The sequence below is a fragment of the Bacillus rossius genome, chromosome 7, assembly GCF_032445375.1.
Source record: "Bacillus rossius redtenbacheri isolate Brsri chromosome 7, Brsri_v3, whole genome shotgun sequence".
Taxonomy (NCBI): domain Eukaryota; kingdom Metazoa; phylum Arthropoda; class Insecta; order Phasmatodea; family Bacillidae; genus Bacillus; species Bacillus rossius.
The window spans coordinates 68,680,896-68,702,569 of NC_086335.1; the positions used below are offsets into that span (position 1 = coordinate 68,680,896).

Sequence of the window (21,674 nt, forward strand, 5' to 3'; positions counted from 1 at the left end):
GAGCGATGCTGTTGGTTCTGACACTAATATTCAGTGGTGTGTTGCGTTGGTGCGATGCGTGTAAAGGGTTGCCAACGTGTGTAAATGTTCCCAGCACACGATCGACGAAGTGGAGAACCTGATAAAGAAGCACGAGGCGTTTGAGAAGTCGGCGGCGGCGCAGGAGGAGAGGTTCAGCGCGCTGGAGCGGCTCACGACGGTGAGTGCCTCCGTGCCGCGTGCTCGCGTGTGTTCCGTGCATTCCTCTGCTGATGTGTTCAGAAGTTGGTTATCTCCGTTACAGTCGTAACATTGCCCAGTACTATTAAGTGGAGGTAGCCTTCTTTTCACAGAGAGAGCCATAACCCGAAGTCCCCCAAAGTTCATGTTTTTTTCCGTATCTTTAATGTAGCTAACCGAAGTTCATGCTCGCTTTTTTTCCATTCTATCTCATTGTATAAACCGGTGTGGCATTAAATTTTGCGGTCGATTAGGGTAGGTTAGCTACATTATTAATACTTTAAAACATTGTGGATGGTTGGTTATATCAGGTAAGTATAGCTACATTAAAAATACTGTAAAATCATTTTATGGTTGCTTAGCAAATAACTTTTTAATATGTAGCTATCCAGTGCTAGGAAACCGTTTACATGATTTCACAGTATCTTTAATGTAGCTATCCTAACCAAATCAACCGTCCACATTCTTTTAAAGTATTTATAATGTAGCTAACCTAACCTAACCTAATTGACCATCAGTATCCTTTTATCAACACCGCCATATTTATTTACAGTGAACAAAAAAAAAAGCCCCGCAGATGCACGATCAAGCGTTTGGCTCTCTCGTCTGTGAAAAGAAGGCTGCCCTGTTAAGTGGTCTGTAGTTGGGTATTTAGTTGTTTGGTTCTTATTCTTTAGCGTTAACCATTAATGTAACAGTTTGACTGGAATGTATTAGTGAAAACAGGCATCTTTCATTAGACTAGAGATCTTGGAAATTTAAAAAAAAATTATTTGATGAATCTCACAATCTGGTAAGATTATGCTTTTGTAAATTATTCCTTTGTTTTTTTGGTGGAACATGGGGAAAGAAAAAAAATAATAAATTATCATATTTTATAGTTTTATGGGAGGTACTTGGCAAATGGTGCTGTCTTTTCGTGAGTCACTTTATAACCGTACAAGGACAAAGTACGGACTCTAGCTTCAAGATACGATACTGCTGAGTAAACATTGGCAACTGCAGCAAATGTGTGTCCTCTTACTCACTGTTGTTTCATGGCATTGCAGATAAATGTCTCAGCCACTCCTCACTTAAAATGCCTTTCTGTGATATTCTGTCCATAAACCTGTTTAGTATTGTAAGTATCTATGAAAAATGTCTGTACTTTTTATTAAAGACTTTTAATTTGGTATTTTGCATGATGTAAAAGTCCAAATGGATTCTTAAAGTTATTTCTATTAATTTAATTTTACATACCCAGCTCTTAGTCACATTATTAAAGCCTTTTATTGTTTAAAAACTTAAAAGCTTTACATAGTATTTAAACTAATTTGCTTTTTGTTTCAAGCTTTGTTGTTTTAATTAATTTTTGGTTAAATTTTATTTGTAGAGCTTGGTTTTTCAGTAGGTAGTCATATATTTTAACAAGTAGTTAGTTGGTAGTGGAGTTAATGTGCACGTGTGGTGTTGGTAACAGCATGTTGGTGAAGCATGTGAATGTTTGTTGGTGTTGTAGCATGAACGTCAGATGTGTAAGGGTGGTGGCAGGTTGGTGTCGCTGGCTCCCGTCCTGCCTCTCCACGGTCACTCGTACCCTCCCAGCTACTTCTGCCCTCCCACCCCACCTGCCGAATATGCCCGTAACGTAGTCCTGCCTCGGAGCGCTAGCCACTCGTCCTCCCGCAAGCGGAAAGTCAAGACGGACGAGCGAGTCATTAAGGAGATCCTTCTGGATAGCGAGAAGTTCTACAACCCGAATCGCAGGCAGCATCCTCGCGAGTTCACTTCGACGGGGACCAGACTCGTGTATCCTCCAGGCGCCATGAGGGGTGCGGGCGGCAAACCGAGCAGCTTCCGGTCGTTCTTGTGGAGCTCTGATTGGGGCAGGGGTTCCGAGCCCGACAGCCCTCTTTACGAACCGGACAACTTGCAGCTTGTTTACTCCAAGCAGCACGGGGGGAAAGGCTGGTCTAGTTTCCAGGATGAATTCGAGCCTCTAAATTCTGTGTCGTCAGCCCCACAGTTTAGCGTGGACCTAGCTCAGACATCTCCAGTCGCGTATATGAGGCAGACTTCCCTTCAAGAAAGGGAGATGGCCGATCTCAACTCCCAAATCTCTGCGTTGACGCACGGTTTAGACACTCTGGACGGTCATGGTGCATCGTATTACGACAGAGATGGGAGCTTGCCTCGTAGCCACGGCTCGACTCTACCCCGCCTCCACGAGGGGGAAAACGAGCCGGTGGGTTTCTTTTTATCGCCCAAGTCTCTGCAGGATCACATGTTCACGTTCCACAGCGACACAGGGGATGTGCGGGGGCCGGCTAGGAGCCCTGGTGGGGGCGTGGACTCGGGCCGTAGTAGCGTCAGTAGCGCTGGTAGGAGAACTATCCACCTGAGCACTTCCCCCCTCCCCTTCAGCCATGCTCGGGATTACTTGTACCACCCTGCCTCGTGCGCCACAGCTGACTTTTTGGCTAACGAGCTGCAGGTAAGGACATACAACCTACGTACGTTGTTCCGCTGCATGATGGATTGCTTGCTGCACTTTAAGAATCGCTATGAAGATCCTTCAACCGGGGAGTGAAGTTTTCAGTTTCGAAAGTTTTTAGAACACGAACCATTTAAATGAAAGCTGTTGTGTTTGACCTATTTCAAATCAGTTCAATGCCTTATGTACAAATATTAGCTGCAGGAAAAAGATTAATTTCCAAGTTATTAATTTCAAAATGAGTGTCAAATCTGTATCTGAATAGACTCAAAAATTTACAGAACTGGCACTATTTTGGCTTTTACATTTTCAACTTCTTATTTTGGGCATCTAATGTAGCTTTCCTGTTTTGTGATGAATGTTGTACAGCTCTCCTTACAATCCATGCCATGCCTGTCTGAAGTTTATCAAGATATATCTGTATGACACTTCTTCCTACACCTATTGCTGTACCAATATTTATCTTACATCCTCAATGTTTCACATCATCTATTGCTTACTTCTCTTCTCTTTTTTTTTTTTTTTTTTTTTTGTGTTAGCCATAATGCCTTTATAAGTTGTATTTAAACTCTGTCGTTCTTCTGTGGCTAAAACTCAATTGGGTCGAAGAAGTCTTTTCAGACCATAGTTACTGGTTGCTTTCTTGTTATTAGCCATGGCTTGTTTTTCTGTTTAGTTTATGCTTCTCTTCTCTCACACTAGCTTCATGCACATGGTCAGTCTGAGTTGTGATGTGAAACAAATATCAGTTCGCAATAGAAACCTGAAAGCCTACATGCAAGAATCTGAGAATCAACCTTGCATAAAAAAAAAATTTTTGAATTTTTTTTAAGTGAATTTATGTACAGTAGAACACTGTTATAATGTTCCCGCATATAATTTTATTTATTTAAAATTGTATGTATTGTTTTCTCACTTAAAATATCTATTTTAATTCCTGATATTTCCTTCATAAGGACAGTGTGTGTCATGAGTATAACTTTTTACAGATTATGTATTTTTACATTAGCAACATTTGCTTCACAAAATAAGAAAATTTTTATAAACTTAACTATTTTTTACAATTATTCCATCTGATAGGTTAAAAATGTTCAATATATCAAAGTTACATGGGTACTTTCACAGTTGTGCGTCTGTTGGCACCTTTGTCTTGGAAAACCAAGTAACAAATCCTTCTGTTCATTGCCATTAAGTTGTGTATTATTTATTATATTACTTTGCCATCCATTCTGCGATGGTACAAAAAAAAGTTAAGCATTTTCTATTTCTGCTTTGATTTCGGTTAAATATTTTACAGAGTACCATACTGTAGGTGTTTTTTTTTCTTGTATCAAAATTATGGTGCTGAGTGAATAATATCAAAATGTAGGAATATAGTGTAAAGAATTTTTTTTTCCGACATAAAATTAGTTTACATAGATTAAAGAACATTTTCCACTTACATATATGTTTTTTTTCTTTTGCTCTTGTGAAAAAATGTTAAAATAGGGTTCTGCTTGCTAATGGTTTAAAATTCTGCTACATTGTGGCTGTGAATTAATGCTACAAAAGTTTTTTTTTTATAGTGCGGGGAACATGTAAATGTAAAGGCAGTCGCAGGATGAGGAACATCCATATATCTGTGGTGCAGAAAATGTCAAAGCCTGAAACCTTAATATAGACAAAATAATTCAGGATTTTGAAAATCATTTGAAAACAAGACAGATTAGGCCACCATTCACTTAACATTTAAACTATTAAAAAGACTGTCCATTTAAATTACGTGTAAATAATTATTAAAAGGTTTTTAGCTTTCTAACTTAAAAATTTGTACATTCTTGTGGGTCTTCAAAAATTTTGTATTGTATTTTCTCAATCTGTATTTGAAAGATTTATGATTGGAGAAGATTAATTTAAAGCAACTTCATGGACGTACATCATTGTTGGTCACACTGGATAATATCATTTATGACATCTGGTGCAAATGTAAACCAGCAATGGTGTACGTCCTTTAGTTTGTTTTAAATTCAATGGCTCATTTTATTTTCGTTTGTAATCCTTTGATATAAAAATTAACATATTTTTAAATCTTTACTAAAACATTCTGAAAGTATTTAAATTTGTTTGCCACACATTTGTAGACATAATACGTAGTAGTGGCCACATTGTTGACCAAGTACAGTAATTGCACAGGGGAAAGAAGGAAAAAAAAATTCTTTTACCTTTGTTTTATATCCTTTTAGGCTGTGTTCTGTTAATTATTAGTGCATTTTGCTTCATCTGGATGGAAAAAAAATTCAGTTCGAGGTTACAAGTTTCTGATTTTTTAAAGCGACTGTGGGAAAAATCTTTTGAAATCTACGATGGGTTAAGTTGTAACTGTGGAAAGTGGTTGGAATGAGTGCAGAGGCCGACTGGCAGTTCCCTAAGCTGTGTTGGCCGGGAGTGGATGTGCCAGTGGGGCGAGGGACGGTGGATCAGTGCGCGGTTGGGGTCGGTGTGGTTGCAGTTTGAGCTGAAGGAGCTGAAGAGAAGGCAAGAGGAGGAGGAGAGGAAGAGACAGGAGGAACTAGCGGCCAAGCAGACACCACCTCCCAGCTCGCCGGATGAACAGCCGAGCGAAAGGTAACGACCGAACAGAGGTTTGCGACAGTGAACATGTCCTTGTCAGCAGCCAGTTGCAGACGGGAAATACGCATGGGCCTGTTCACTATCCCCATTGATCGCGAGTGTCACTCTTACTGTCGAAGGTTCAGTATTTTAAACTGTTTTAGTGGTGGACTTTGAGAGTTCTCCGGTAATTTTAATTACTGGGTACCTATGTTTTATGTTTAACAAGCATTTTTATGGTTCAATTGTGGTTTTGTATTACTCTCACTTCAGAGTGTAAACAGTTGATTTATTTCATTTGGTCAGTGATTGTATTTTCTTAATGATCGAAGTCTTGATGTTTTGTAGAGTAAAGGGTTTCGGGAGGTGGTTGATCTGAAATCCAGGGTTGAAAGAAAAAAAAATGTGAAGAGTTATCAAGCAATATTTGTGTGTTCTTAACGCCGTTTTCACTGCTGTCAGTCCCTAAAAATCTTTACTTGGCTGGCCTTAAAAAAACTGTTGAAACTGCAACCAGGCCATAAACATTTCTTAACCCTGTACATTGTTGGAGGTGCCATTACACAATTTTTGCTGTAATTATATGCAGTATATTTGCTTCTGTCATAAAATTCATATGATAAATGATTAGAATACACCTTTCCCTTGAATTAAGTCTTCTTTAAAAACAAAAATAGTGTGCTAATCAGAACTGTGCTAATGAATGGGTAACGAGTAATTGAAAAAAAATTATTAGATTCGAAATGTCGAATTGAATGTACATTTATTTGATTTGAATTCTAGACAGTCCTCGCAGACCCTACACTTGCTGTTCGTGCTGATGCTTGCATGCTTGTGCGTAGGGTGGACGGTGAAGTCTCGCCGGAAGCGGAGGCAGTGCAGGTGAACGGCGAGAAGGAGGCAGAAACGCGAGAAGGTAAGCCTGGGACCTGGGCTAGTACTTGCTGCGAGTTGGTCCAAGTCTCGTGTCGGGACCAGTTCAGAATGAGACTGCCGTGCTGGCGGTAGCGTGAGGGCGGTGTGTGGTTTCTTAGTCGACTGTCGGTGAGGCCCTGAGGTGCGTCTCGGTGGGTGTAATGCGTACCCCCAACTTCACGAGAAGTTTGTAAAACTTTTGACGAGTATCACTGCTAACTTCGTTGGTTTCAGCTATACGTTTTTAGGCTTTTTGGGATGAGTAAAGTCGTCGGACGATGTTTTTGTATCGTGCAGCATGTTGCCACGCACGAGCTCTTAAGTGTTCCACCGCATCGCTTTGTGTGTGTGTGCGATGCTGGGGCAACATCGTGGTGTATGCCATGCTGGTGTTCATGCTGGAAGATTGCACTATTGCATTTTCAGTGTACGTCAGCTTGTTTATACATTTATTGCTTATGTCTGTTGTCTTTCGGCTTTCGTATACATTAATACAATTTTTTTTTCAGCCACTATTTAAACTATTCTCTTATTATTAAATATTAAATTTTACTATCAGTTTAGTAGATAATTTATTGTCAGGTTTTGTTCCTATAGTTTAAAACTTTTTGAGATAAATTTGTAAATCACATTTTTCTATAAGGACGTGTTAAATTTTGCATTCTTATTCTTAAACATCATATTAAAAAATATCAGCCTTCTACTTAAATTTCCATAATTTCATTTAGAAAGAAAGTAAGATTGGGAATTAAAATTGGAATTGAACCTGGAATCTAGAGAAATTATGGAATCTGAATCTGAACGAAAAGAAATGTGGAATTGGACCTGTACCGAATATTAATATTTTGCGAACAGAGCATTTTGCAAAAAGAATTTGAGACCCTTTACCTCGTGTTCTTTTTTGTTTAGACAAATTCAAATTTTAACTGTTATTTATTTAAAATTAATGATCCTGTTAGTTATATATCATTCATTACGTCCTTTAAGTTGTTATCCAACCTGATAGCATTAGCACCTGTTATGAATACTGATTTCTCCTGTTGGTACTAAAGTTTTTCCAGAGTTACTGACGACGTTCCTATAGTTGTCCCAGATGTAAAAATGGCTATCCATATGTTTTAATTTTGTGTTTCCATGGGTCATGGTGCACTCGCATGGTTGCAATTGTTCATATATCCTTGATTTTACATTTGGAGAATATTTTTTTTGGTCCCCCATTACTCATCATCTACCCTTCCTAGCTGCCTGGCAGCACTTTAAGGAAGTATGAGTGCCTGATGTTTCTTAATTGTGTACCATTTACAGAAAATTGCCAGTTTCATCATAGTTTTACTTAAGGATGAAAGAACTTGCATATCAGTTATATGTAGCATGTCTGTTCCTTTTTAAACATCTGAGGCACTTACCAGACATTCCTATGCGAGTGTGCTGCAAGTGCTTTAAACTGGTAAACAGGGTGGAATGCACTTCTGCTGAACATTTTTCGTTTGCTAGTCATTTTAGCCTTAATGCCCATAGCTAACCAGGACCAAATTATGAAGAAACTCTTAAAATGTTTTTTTTATTGTGTTTTTCCGATTCTGTAAAGCAAAAACGAATTAACCAAATAACATTAAACTCGTGTTTGGAGGGACCTAAGTTTGAATATTAGATCAGTTTTCTTTTAGTTTCACATTCTAATAAAAAAAATAGGGGTGAATTACTAAAATACCACTAGTACTTGAACCACAAGTTTTGTGCTCAGGTATTGTATAGATGTGTAGGGAACCGGCACAAATCTACTAGTTTCAATGCAGTACATCTAGAGTTTATATTTGGGAAAAGAAATGAATAGTACAACATTTCCTTTTTGGCAGAAAATTTTAATTTTTTTATTTTATGTATGTTTTTTGAAATTTTAACTATGTAGCAGCATTTTAAATGAGACTGTGGTAGTACATACTTGCGTGATCACTTGCACAAGTGCTATCGGATACGAGCTACAGTGGCACTCACGGGAGGAGCGGGGGTCGTCGGTTTGTACGAGGTGAGGCGTGATTGGTAGTGCAGCGCGGTTCAGCAGGGGTGCACGCCCCGTGCCGACGGCCGGGCGTTGTGCACGTGGTGACTGTGGTCTTGTTTGCCCCGCCCCTCCCCCCGCCCCTGCAGCCTCGCGCAAGCCCTCCGCCAGAGCGACGGCGGCTGCCGAGAGACCCGCGCCCAGGGAAGGTGAGTGCAGATGGTGGTAGCACTGCGGTAGACGACCTAGACGCGGGTCCTGGCTGGATGCATGTGGGTCACCTTGGTCCTCCCCTTCCCGTGTCACTCACGCCGGTGGTGGTTGGCGGTTGGCAGTTGGCAGCAGTGCAGCTTTGTGGTGTGCAGCCGTGGCGTGCTTGTATTCCATCTTACCGTTTCTCCAAGCTGCTGAAGACATATTTTTATTTTAATTTGATTTATTAGTAAAGTGACACATACATTAATGGTACATTTTATCCATTAGTATTATACAAATAATTTTTTTTTTAGATTTCTGCATGTCGGTAAAATGCCGGATTTGGGAACTTTGCATGTACTACTTTTCATGTGGCTAGTTCTGTAAGATTTGTATTTTAGAAAGATGGTTATGAAATATATATATAATGTGGCTTATAAACATATTCTTTGCACTGGAGTGCTTGCAGCATTAACAGTGTTGTTGGGTTTTTAAATACAATGTGTTTGGCATTGAAAACTCTACAGTAAAAAAAATTATTTAAAAAAAAAATTTAATTTATTAATACAGTTTCCCCCCTCCAACTTTAAATAAATCAAACTTGTTTAAATTTTGAATTCATTCATAGGAACTAATTTTAAAAAAAATTACAGCATAGAAAGTTTTTCACAAACATTGTTGCCATGTTGGACTTGCTCTGCAGAACACTTGGGATAAGTCGGCACACCGCTGCATCCAGTGTGTGTATGTTGTGATGTGGAGGGCGAGTTGACCTGGACAGTTCACCAGATCTGTTTCTTTAGAACCGTGCAGGTTGTGTTATGTAATTTGGAGCTGAACAAATGGCCTATGGGAGTCTTGCGTAATGATTTGGGTGTGCTTTGAACAGTATCAAACTCTTCGTTCCCACACTTGCTGCAGCTGGTCTCAAACCTACTTTGAGGTAACCCACCAGCAAGTTGCCTCCTCATCACGGGAGTGCTTGGGGAGAGTTGCAGTGTTGTCTCTCTGGTGTCTGCCGCTGGTTCACGAGGCCATGCCTGCGGGGTGGGGTCCAGCTCTCTGCAGGTCCTGCGACGGCAGTCTCTGGTCTGGTCTCCTCGGGCGTGAGTTGCCTGCTCCCCCTCGGCAGCCTTGCGCGAGTAGCACGCCATCTAGGATGCCTTGATGCATGGTCAGCAGCCAGGAGGCAGGATCCACTGTTACCGCCCCGGGGCGAGTTACATTCGTTATATGCTCAATACTTAGCTTACCTCATTGTGCAGTTTGCTCTAATGGCCAATAGAAAATCCTTGAGATAGACTTGTAAGTGGGGATAGGCCAATCTAATTCTCAAATACCATTAAATCCTTCGTATTCGGATAATTCAATATTACAGAGACAATATTTGAAGAGAGAAAATAAAGTAAATTAAAAATTTCAACACTGATAAGCTCTGATGTTTATTAGGTCAATCTTTATTTTTATCCCTATCCTGTTAACCATTTCCCAAGGTACTATACTTTTAACATAAATTATATAAATAAAATTACAATATTTTTTTGTACTGGAAACTTTGTTTATGAATAAACAATTTAAATATGTAGTTAAACACCTTTGTTAATATTTTTCATTTATTGTACATTATATTATTTTGCATCCCGTAAGACCTAGATTCAAATATGAGGGGTATATTCAAAGTACTCTTTGGGATTGAAATTTGCGGTTCAGATTAGAAAAGATTGGGAATTGACCGAAAACTACTTGTAAGAAAATAAATGTTTTGGGCTGTCGTATTTATTTTCCATAAAAAAATGTTTTCCTCTCGTCTCGGAACTGTTTAAAGGTTTAAACATAAACTCTTTAACTGCTCGAAGGGTGGAAGAGTCCCGCTGTACAACTGGGCTGCACAGAAAGGCGTTGAGCTGGGAGTGAACGGAGTGAGTTGCGCGTGTTGCGTGGGGGTGGGAACTGGTTGGCTGAAGGGTGGCCAGTCGCATCTCTCGTCCTGGGCGTCCCAGAGCTCGGCCAGGCTGGAGAGAGGGTTGGAGGGTTGGAGGGTGGGTGTGTTCGGGACATTGCCCGTACCTGGGCCGGGCCACCAGAGGGTCCCCAGACTGCCGTGAGAGCGACTGAAGCTAAGCATTGTTCCTGTCCAGTGGCATGTGTGTTTCAATTCAGTCGGTCTGTTGCGATTATAAAATACATAATGCGTTGTCACTTGGGGAATACTTCAATACTCAGCACATCAGCATTTTACTTATACAAGAAAGTGTATCAAAGTTGTTAGTTGCCTGTAACGGAGATTCTCACATTTAAGTAATGGCTAGCCATTTATGAGAAACTAAATGTATTTTTATATTTTTTGTTGTAGAGGCATTTTCTACTAGTATTTAAAGTAGCAATTTGCATGAAGATGCACCATGGCATTTTATCATTTTTTCCACATTAATTCTATGTTATTCTCTCTAAAATATTTTATACTTATAAAGTTAAAAGTACAGCTGAGAGTTGGTCCCATTGGTAGTTCTTAGGGTGGTTTAATTGCTATTAATTTAATATGCCTAATATAACTTGCTGGGTTGCGAACATTTCCTTTAGATGTAGTTTATCAGTGTATAAAGTACATAACTTTATATTGTTTTTGGTTTGATTAGTTGTTCCAGCAGTAGTGTTTATTTTATTTAGTCATGTACATTTGAGTAATTGAAGCATTTAAAACTTTTTTTTTTTCAGTTATCAGAATTTGAGTGTGTAACACTTTTTGGTCTTTTCAGGTTTTTATGTGTTTTTGTTGGTGTTGAATGTTTCTCTGTTCTCTATGCATTAAAAATGTTCTGCCTTTTTTAAAAATCCTATGTGAAGAGTGAAAGACTAATATTTTCTGTGTGATTTGAGTTTCCTATCTTGTGAGAACTTCTGTGGCCCGGTGTACAAAATTAGGTGCAAAACTATGCTATGAAATGATGTTCTGCTCTGCTGTATTAACTCAAAGAATGGGCACCTTTTTCATGATGCTACCATGTTTGCACAGAATTAACATAGCACACTCTGCAGCTAGTTAGCAGTCGGTAACTGGGGTGATGTGTGCGAATGGACACTTGTACAGTGTTAATGATTTGGTGCATTGTGTGTAGGCCTATGTGAATATTTATTTTTGAATAACTTTAATTCAAATACCAAGAGTCTGAGAAATTTTTGTGATATTTTAAAAGTCCTATTTGAACAAGAACATGAACATTTTTTAATGCAACATCAATGGTTATATTATGTTAATGGTTATGAATACTAAATTACAACTTTAAAAAAAAATGGAGGATGAGGTCATAATGAAACAGCTTCACTACACACTTATAAATATTACAATCAAATATTTCTTATTTCAAAGTACTATAACTATGTGAAATCCCCAGATAATCAAATATTTGTTTTGGTATTAGAAATTTCAAATATTCACACGGGCCTTTTCTGCCTATTATGTAAATTTATTTATGAGCTACATTTATAAGTCACTAACCAAATTTAATTTGACATTTAATGTGCATACTAATAACATGCTTGTAGCTAAAAGTTAACTGTGTTACAATAGAGAAAACTCAAGGTTTTGCTTTCTTTTTCTACACATTTACATTGTAACCATGAGGCCCTTATTGAACAGGAAATACAAATAATTATCTAACATTATATCATGGTTATAATGTTGCTGGTCTACACTAGTTGTTGAAACAAGACATGGACTAAAAATTTGAATTCATAAATACACTCAGAACAAGCTAATATTGACGTTGAGTGTCACATAGTCAGACAGCCAAGAGAATTCCGTGGCAGGGATTACGTTTGTAAAATGACAGCGCAGACTGACGTAGTAGACTGATAACGATGACGGTTGCAACAAGAACAGTAAATACAGAAAAAACCAACTCAAACAACACAGCACAGACAAACTCGGTTACGGAATCAAACTGATGATGTGGATGAACACAAGTTTTTGCAATGTTTTCGGGACTGGTGTCGTGAACAAACATTTGACAACCAGCGTGAACCAGCAATAGCGTAAATCCCGAGATTTTGTTTAAACCAATCCCTCCCCCTCTGCAAGACACGTTCGAAGGCTGAATTTGTAGAAAATGCAGTGAATAACTGAGGATTTCTATGTAATCGTGCAGTTGATGAGAGTTGTGGAATCTCTGCAAGTAGTGTTGTATGTGGCTGTGAGTGGCTGGCTGGAGTGGATGGGGGCTGCGAAGTGTCAGCACTCGCATGCGTGTGCTCGTGTGTGCATGTCCACTGGTGTGGGGGCAGGGGGCAGGAGGCGGGGGTGGCTAACACACCGACTCACCGATGCTTGCTGGTGGCGGCAGCCCGTGTGCGAGGTGAGTGCTGCTTCTCTTCTTGCTCTTGGAAGGTCATTGGGCCAGTTCCAAAGAACTCGGCACCAGAAAGCTTCTTTGCTGCTTCTATTTTCCACTCTGCAGTGAAGTGTAACTGGATGTAGGATTGCACCGGTGCAAGTGTTATGCTTGGTGGCAGTTCTCACTGTTGTTGGCAAGTAAGTATCACTATCCTTATTGTGCTTGCTTTTTTTTTGCATTATGCATGTTGCATGTATGCACGTTTTCTTTCCGTGCTGCTTTGGATGTAAATATGTAGTAGTAATGTATATATGTATGTATTTAGGTTATTTTATTTTTGGTCATTTCTTATTAGGTAGTTTCTTCCACATTGCTTTCCTACAAGCTGCTGTTGTAATTTTCTTTAAAGGAATTTTTGATATAATGTTTCTTCATTGAAATTTTTTATTTTGTTACCTATGTAGCTAATATAACAATAATGTTACCGCAGGTTGTATTGTAACTCGTTTATTCGTATGAAAAATTTTCTGTTCAGCATGTTGCTAATAACTTTATTTCTCAAGTATTAAATGATCAGAAATTTTTACTTTTGTACAATGCATGTAGCTTAGTCAGTAATATTGTAGATGTTATGTTCAGTGTTAATTTTGTCCTTATATTTTGAATAGAGCTTATTATAAAAGAGCAGTAAAGTATACTTGCAATATGTAGGTGTTAATTTTGGTGTTGGACGCGAGGTTATTTGTAGTTGCTACACCGTGGCGTTTGCCGTAGTGGACTTGCGGGCATGATGACCGGTAGTGTGATGACGAGGACTGCATGGTGCATGTGAATGCAGTGCAGTGGTGTGTTGATGCAGTGCATGACTCTCCCGCGCCGCCCCGAGCCCCGGAGGCGCTCCCCTCCTCCTCGCAGGTCGGAGTCTCGCTCGCCGGCTCTCCGCAACGTTCGCCACGCTCGCCTGTCTCGCCCAGTAAGTATCGCTCCTCCGCCGCGGCTTCGCGCTTCACGTCTCGGCTTTCCTTCACAAGCTGTGCACATCCATTATGTGATAGTATAATTATTATATTGTAGTAACCACATCATCACGATTATTTCTCCCTTGGACAGATCTAAAAGATCGAGAAACACGAAAGGTTAAATCTGTATAGCTGAAAAATTCAAAAGTTTACTTTTCCCGATCATCTACCTCAGTGAGATGTAGCGAGGAGGCACTGTGCTAAGGCATCGGACTAACATTAAGCAGGGCCGGGGTTCAAATTCCTTTCTGGCCGTCCTGACTAGTTTCCGTGTTTCCTAGCATCGCTCCAGGCACTGGTTGGCTCCCTACAGCGACCAAGGTCGATCCATCTCCATTTTCCTCGAGCTGTGTTTCCATATTTTTTATTTAAGACCTGACTGTCGACAAGGAGTAAATTCAGGTTGTTCTGGTACTCAGTACTGGTTTCGGAAATAGACCAATATTCAATTCTCGGCCAGTTTTTTTTCCAGTTTTTTTTATCTCAGAAATATTTTTTAATTAAGGATGATTAAGTAATATTAAAGCCTATCAATGGAATGATAGAGAAGTCGGCATTTTTCAGTTTTAATATGTAGGTAATTTAATTTTTGAAACTTTTCCCTTTTATTATACCAGGTGAAGGTACTCACCATTTCAATTAATTTTACTAGATTTGTAAAGACAAATCTGAAAAGTTATTAAATTTGGGCACTGTTCAGTTACAATTAAACAGAAATAAAAGTGTTTACCTAAAAGTGATGCACATAGTTTCACTAAAAAAAATTTTGAATTCAAATGTAAAAATAAAGTACTTAAATTCTTTGACATACAATAAATAATGAAGTTACAATTATTTATTCATATTGTTTAGCAGAAATTGTAAATGATGCTTGTAGTAGAAGGTATCGGTGATGGTAGTAGAGTATTGGTAGTAGTAGTTGGATATTGGGAATTGGTATCAATCCAGAGAAAGAGGTTTTGGAACAGCTCTGCATTAAATAAAAGTACAAAAAAAAACCTTCAACATGAAGCTAAAGTTTCAAGTTTTTTCTCCTACCTTGGCATAGAAAAACACAATAATTAATGTATTCCATTCGGTAGATAGCAAAAAGCTTCAGGTTTATTGATGCTTCGGGGAAGGGGGGGAGATATTAAAAGATGTGTACTGTTTCATTACTATTCTACTTGATGATAGTAATAGCCATTTAAGAGTAAACAGTAATCACTGATCAGTATTATGGACCATAAAAATAAAGGTAACTTGTATTACAAATGGAAATAACTCTTACCACAATTAATGCAGTCATATTATTAAAAATAGTTTTGGCAATTTTGATGCCTCTAAAGCTTCTAAATTGGCAAAATTAATTTAGTTTTAAGGGGTTAGATTACTGCATCCAACATAAAATGTATCATGTGTAAGATAAATTATCTTAACCAAACTTTTTATGCAATGCAGTTTTATTTAATTTCAGTATTTTTTGCATGACTTTGTGAATTAATTGAGCTGTTTGCATTAATACACATAATAATTTTAATTTGCTTGTGCATTTAGCTTTTTAACACTTAAATTGGTGGCATGATTAACTTCCAAATGTTTTATGAAATGTGAAGTTATGAAGTATGTGTTTGGCTTGTTCGAATGCTCGCATGACCTAACTATTCATTCTGCATGTATTTTTTATTTTTTTACATTTTGATAGTGTTTATGTAGTAGTTACCTAATTCGTAAATGTTTGCAGAATGTATAGTAATGTTGTTTAGCTTTTTTGTGTGTGTAGCGTTTTGTTGGGATGTTTCAAGGCGACTTCAGAATTTTTCTGCTACATGTATTTTGGTTATTAAAATATTACTTCAGGAGATCAGTTACATTTAACTGTTGAAAAATTACTTTATTTTTATAAATGGTTATTTAAAAAAAAAATTAAGAAGTTAGTGTCATTCTGATAAAATTTCTCAATTTCTCTGTGGAAGGTCATTTATTAATTCTTCAAACACCATTCGAAACCTACCACATTTTATTTCCAAATCTATAAGTAGCAGTAGGTGTTGCTGCCGTCCTGAAGTCGCCTTCCTGCTTGTTGTGACTGTCGTATTGGCATCAGTGCGTAATGTAACAGCTCCGAGGGCGGGGGCTAAGGACTCGCCCGCCTCGACTCTGGACCGCAAGAAAGACCGCTCGCGCTCAAAGTCCCCGTTCAGGAGCTTCCGCTGGAAGAAGTCGCCCGGGCTGCCCAAGAGCCCGTCGTCGCGGAGCGCGGGCGCGCACAGCGACGATGAGGCAAGCCTGGAGCGAGCCGCAGGTGAGTGTCCGAGTGTCCCGGCGTGCAGGTAGGTAGCTCGTGGACGGCGTAGCGACCTAGCGGCGAGAGCTTGTAGCCGGTGAACGTGTGCTAGAAGTGTGTGTGTGTGTGGAAGGTTGTCTCGGATGAACACGTGAGAAAGGGTCTGGCAGGGTACGCATCTCGATGCCGTGGCATTCCGTGTGTGTGTGACGTCATTGGGCGGGGCAGCTTCAACCTTTGCAAAGTGTCGTTCCGTGAGATTGCAGAGTGTTTGTTGTTCGCGTGCTAGTTTACGTAGCGGCGGGTGTGTCGAGAGTGCCGGTCGTGAGAGGTGAAACGTTGTTGCCGCAGAGCGCCAGAGCCCTGGGGGAGAGGACGACCAGTTCGAAGGACTGTTGGTGCGCAAGCACGAGTGGGAGTCCACCACCAAGAAGGCCACCAACAGGTTTGTGTCTCCACCACCAACTGGTGGACGTTTCGCTTGCAACATATTCACTTAGTGTCTAAATGTGATTTGATTTTAAAGCTCTAGGCAGCATAAACGAAAAATGTAATTTTGGTTTCGTTGCAGTTATGTTAGTATACTATTAGTGTGGTTCCTTTATCAACATTGCCAACATCTAGTAGCAGTCGGCAAACATGCAAGAAAGAAAATCAAAGGTGATCTTGATTGTTATGCTGCACGACCAACTTACTGTTAGAAGGTTTGAAAAAGGGAAAAATTTAGCAGGGTGCAAAGTTGTGTTGTGCTAATTGCGAAGGTATATAAACCGTTAGGGCAATGCTGACGAAATGCCAGCCAGTTGCCGTGTCTGAAGTAGCGTGTGTGTGCAGGTCCTGGGACAAGATATACGTGGTGCTGAGGGGCAACCTGCTGTTCTTCTACAAGGACCAGAAGTCCTTCAAGTCCGCGCCCGAGTCGCTCTTCAAGAACGAGAGCCCGGTGGATCTGCGAGGCGGCACGGCCGTCGTCGCGACTGACTACGTCAAGCGGAAGCATGTCTTCAGGGTCAAGTATGTGATTCTCCGGATCTCTTGGATATGCGTCCTCCCACCGTCATCTTGGCTTCCCAGACTTCATTTTAAATTTGCTTCAAACTATTATTGTAGCCAAACAGAGCAGTGGTATAATGATATTTCTGTAGGTTTTTTTTATATCATTTTTAAGACTTCATGAGAAATATTTAAACTTTATTTAAAATAATCCTCATATGATTTATAAATTTTATAAAATCTATTGTTGTGTTCAAACTAGGTAGAAATGTGTGTAGGAAATTTGAGTTGTTAGTAAGGATACCATTACTGTGTGCCATTTTGACCATTCAATTATTTTTTATTTATTTATTTATTTTTTTGAAAAGAGTTTGTCTTGTATGGATCATGTCTTAGGTAAGTTCGGTAGAGAGTTCAAACGTTACGGAGAACAACGGTTGTGCCGTGCACACAATTCTGGTTGGGAATGCAGAAGTAGTGTGGTGACGTGTTGTGGACTATCCCTTGGATTCAAATCTATATCGCAAGTGATTGCGTATTCCTCAGGTGGAAAAGGGTTCAACGTTGTATGAACAAAGGAGCTGTGCTGTGTGATATTAAACACCTTTTGTATTTTTTTTTAGTATTTGAGAAATGTCAACTGTGTTGCTGATGAAACTGATGATGTCAAGACAGATAGCTTCAGAGCTTGAGGAAGAAGTGTTGACTGTTGGATTGCACGTGTGTGGCAGGCTGGCGAACGGGGCAGAGTACCTGTTCCACGCCAAGGATGACGAGGAGCTGAACCAGTGGATGTCCCGCATCGTGGTGCAGTGCGAGCTGGAGGGGTCGGCCGGCCCGTCTCGCTCCCAGACCCTGCCCGCGTCCGGCGACCGCAAGGACGAGCCCAAGAGGAGGAGCTTCTTCACACTCAAGAAAAAGTAATGTCCGCAGAGCTCGGCCGTTTCTGGCTGTGTTTGTCGCAGCACCACGCGAGTCTGGACACGTGCCTCGTTAGTAGGGACCAGAAAATTCGCGGGTTCAATGACCTCCAGGATAGACTCCAATATCCTCTACACACTCGGGCAAATGCCAACTGTTCATTGGCTGTTGACTTGTGAGTCGTCTCGATTGTGTGGCCTGTGATTCGACACTTCTATGAGTGAGGGTCTCTAATTGGCCCTCATAACCCCAGATTAACAGTGAACCAATTACAGAAGCAGCACTAAGGTATAATTATTTGAATTTTAGCATAACACGAAATGAACCCACGAATTTTCCGGGTCTCTACTTATTATACATTATACATTTTGACTCTCGAACTCATGAATATATTGTCTATGTTTAACAGTACCTTAATCGTGTATCTTGAGGTGTTCGAGGAAATAATTTTTTTATTAATTTTCTTAGGAGATAAAAATACTTCACTTATCAGAAGTAAATTTTTTTTATAACTAGTGCTTAAATGGTGACCAAATCGTAATATTGTAATTTGGGTTTCAGCGTGTGGAGTTGTCGTTTCAAGTAAAAACCATCTGTTTGCTATTCACCATCATTATATTCAAGTTTTTTAATATTTATGTTTATCAAGGTGCTGAATTGATCTAATGAGCTTTCAACTTCAATAACCACCAGGGGTGTGCTAAGAACACTGGCCTGTGAGTTCAAACGCTTTAGTTAGTTCAGTTGCCTGCAATTTTAAAAGATTCAGCGACATGACACTTTGTCACATGTCACCCCTGCATTTGTGCACTGCTGGATACATTTTGCCACTTTCTTTAAAGTCTAAAACCATAAAGGGGAGGTAAGTTATGTCCCCCAACACCCAAGTCTTAGCGAATATTTACTGCAGTTTGTTAGAGGAGGCATGTGGTTGGAAGAAATGGCAGGAATAGCGGTCTCTCTAGTTAGGAGTAACGGTTATCTGCTCACAACAAGTTGCTGGCAGCAGTTTCCGTTGCCAGGTTGCAGGATCAGTGAAGAATATTCTTGAAGCATGTATATCATACTAGTATAGTGATGACTAAAAAGAAGGAAAATATAACATAGTAAAAGCTTATCACATTCCTCTGTTATTCTTTCAATACATGTGTTCTCATTAAAAAGGCACTTATGTTATTTTTTCATGTCTGCAGTATCAACTTTTCTTTTGGTCAGTCAAGTGAAGCAGCTGGGAAAATAAAATCAGCTGGTAGTTTGTATTATCTTCCTGAAAATATGTCATGCTAAAAAGCAGTTAGCAGATACCACAGATGTTATTTATGACCCCATACAACCATTTTAAAATAGACTTTGTTGCTCTCAAAAAAAATCTCTGAATCTTGTTTTTTTTATTTAAAACAAGTCAAAAAAAAAGTCTGATTATTCTTTGATTTTCCAAAGCTTGGCACACCCCCAAAACCTCATCAATAAGCTTTCTCTATTTTTGGCTGCTTTTCACGGTAATCTCTGAGAGCCTTTGTACTAAGTGTGTGGCATTCAGTGAGCACTGTTTGGAGTTGGAGTTGTCTGTTGGCGTTGAGCAGTGTGTGGTGTGTGCTTGCAGCTAAGCGTATGAAATCGAGGCTCACGTCTTCTGTCGCTGACTGGCAGCTCTGTGGATGCACCGACGGCCCGAACAAGAAACTACCACGAGGTTGGCATCTTGTGACGTTGATGGAGAAGTCGCATGAACCTATAGGGCGCCTCGGTTTGATTCGTGCGTTATTTAAATACTACGTCTCATATGGTTTTGAAATATCTTGACACCTTAATATTTATTGCCTGCAAGCTGTCTTATCGCTGGTCGCCTGAAGGTTGTGCTCTCCAGACTTGACGTACTTCAAAATACATATTCGCAATACATCTTTTTGGCCCTGAAGAGAAGAATTGTGGCTGTATTTTTAAAATTTCCTGGTGTGTGGTTCAAGAAACATGCTGAGAATTGTGTTGGAGCCAGAGTGAGTTAAGTTGTATTATATTACTGCCAGACAAAACAGTTGATTTTGGAGTTAGGAATATTTAGTGCGATCATATGCAAACAGTATCCTTAAAGTGTGTTTCTTTCAAAGTGGACTCTGCGCTGAATTCACGCTGTAATTATAGCAACTTAAGTCATATCTTGAATTTGCTTGATTGATGCAGTTACGTTAATCTTCGTGAACTTACTGTGGATCATACTGCTTCATGCCCGTCTCTCTTTTAAGTGTGCGTATGTTTAAAAGTTGAGCAATATTTTCTTCCTTGCTGTTTAGAAAGTAAGTCATGACTCCAAGGATGAAAGTGCAGATTTGTTAAATACTGTTGTGTATGTACGTACGTAAACTGAATTCATTATTTGCTTTGATATCTTGTTTATAGCAGGTATGTATTATTGTTTTTGTGAATTATATATTTTTTTAATTTAGCTACACATTTTTAAGTCAATATACATGTACTAAGATTGTTTGAAAAAATTTTAACTTTATGCATTTTACACTTCATTTAAGAATTAATTTCAGTGTTACTTTTGGAAGTGGTGTCAGCAGATGATTGTGACCATTGATCACCATGTTGAATGTGTAGGTGAGACATGAAGAGATATTTTTACCATAAAGCTTATTTGTCGCCTTTGAACGACTACAAACTGTGAAATGCGTGGTTATCACTTGTCAGTGTGACCAGGACATTTGCGACAAACATTAATTGTTCTTTTGTCTTCAGAAGTATATTATATGGTAAAGTTATGTATTTTTAAGTAATTTCAGAGAGAAAATTTAAAATTAAATTATTAGTTACTAAATAGTAGAGCTAGTCAGTTTCAAATATATAGTTAAGTAAAAAGATTGTATATGGAAAAAATGAACTGTATTATGGAAAGCTATCTCTGGAATGGAAAGAAAATTGGAAGCTTCATGTTACTCATGCATTTAAAACAAAAAAATTACAAACTTTTTACGCATCATGTACTGTTTGGCCTTCACTCGTTTTGAGATTATGCATCAATAAATGTAGTATTTCGGGTTCATGCCACACTTTCTACATCACAGTAATCAGCTTCCATTTTCTTTGAGTAAAGTTTTGGTTGATTCTTGCTTCCACATCAGGCTGTACTTGTTCCACAATGTGTTAAGTTTTTTAAAGAAAGAAATGCTGACAGAGTTATGTATTATTGGGACAAATATCTTATGCTTTCAGTAATAAAAGTGTTTAAATACAAGTTTGGTTGTTTAATATCTGCACAAGCCTCTCCCCCCCGTGAGAAACGGGAAGACTGACTCCGTGCTTCTGCCGGATGTCTGGGTGTGCACGGTTGCTTTGTTCCCAAGTTCCCGACTCGAGCACATGATCCCAGCATCCCATGTGTTGGGTGAATATTTTGCTCAAACCTTAGATGGGCTTACAAAAGAAAATATGGTACTTTGTTGTTCAGTGACTAAAAAAAGGACCATTTGTATACATTTCTTATTTGTTTGTGCTCTGAGCGTGGACATGAAAGTTTTTTTTTTTGTTGGTTGGATGCGGACGAAACTTTCTCCTTGCTTGTGTCCAACAAAGGACAGTAAAATTAAGATGGCCGCCTAGACACAAGTTGGTGCTGGGCGCTGCTAGAATTCACCAATTTTCGGGTGAATTCTTTAACTTCCGAAGTCACGGAACATTTGTAATTTAAATTGGTAGTTCCAAATGAGTCATTTTTCACCAACCTTAATTTTGCTGGTTTTAATATATCAATACA

The 21,674-nt window shown here is 39.2% G+C and overlaps 1 protein-coding gene across 21 annotated transcripts in view; it reads left to right on the forward strand.

The window, feature by feature from the left end:
* The window catches only part of LOC134534298 (spectrin beta chain), a 137,319-nt gene extending 116,164 nt beyond the window's left edge, over positions 1-21,155 (forward strand). For 4 of the 21 annotated variants that reach the window (XM_063372644.1, XM_063372642.1, XM_063372645.1 and 1 more), the window contains 11 exons: positions 95-199; positions 1,718-2,692; positions 5,181-5,296; positions 6,124-6,197; positions 8,345-8,404; positions 13,581-13,694; positions 15,842-16,024; positions 16,358-16,451; positions 16,841-17,020; positions 17,731-17,919; positions 19,524-21,155. In XM_063372644.1, coding sequence (XP_063228714.1) covers positions 95-199; positions 1,718-2,692; positions 5,181-5,296; positions 6,124-6,197; positions 8,345-8,404; positions 13,581-13,694; positions 15,842-16,024; positions 16,358-16,451; positions 16,841-17,020; positions 17,731-17,919; positions 19,524-19,527 — 2,094 coding nt within the window. In that variant the 3' untranslated portion in view covers positions 19,528-21,155. The remainder of the gene's footprint in view (positions 1-94; positions 200-1,717; positions 2,693-5,180; positions 5,297-6,123; positions 6,198-8,344; positions 8,405-13,580; positions 13,695-15,841; positions 16,025-16,357; positions 16,452-16,840; positions 17,021-17,730; positions 17,920-19,523) is intronic. The other 17 variants (XM_063372660.1, XM_063372662.1, XM_063372663.1 and 14 more) reach the window with 15 other exon arrangements.
* The last annotated feature ends 519 nt before the right edge of the window (positions 21,156-21,674 follow it).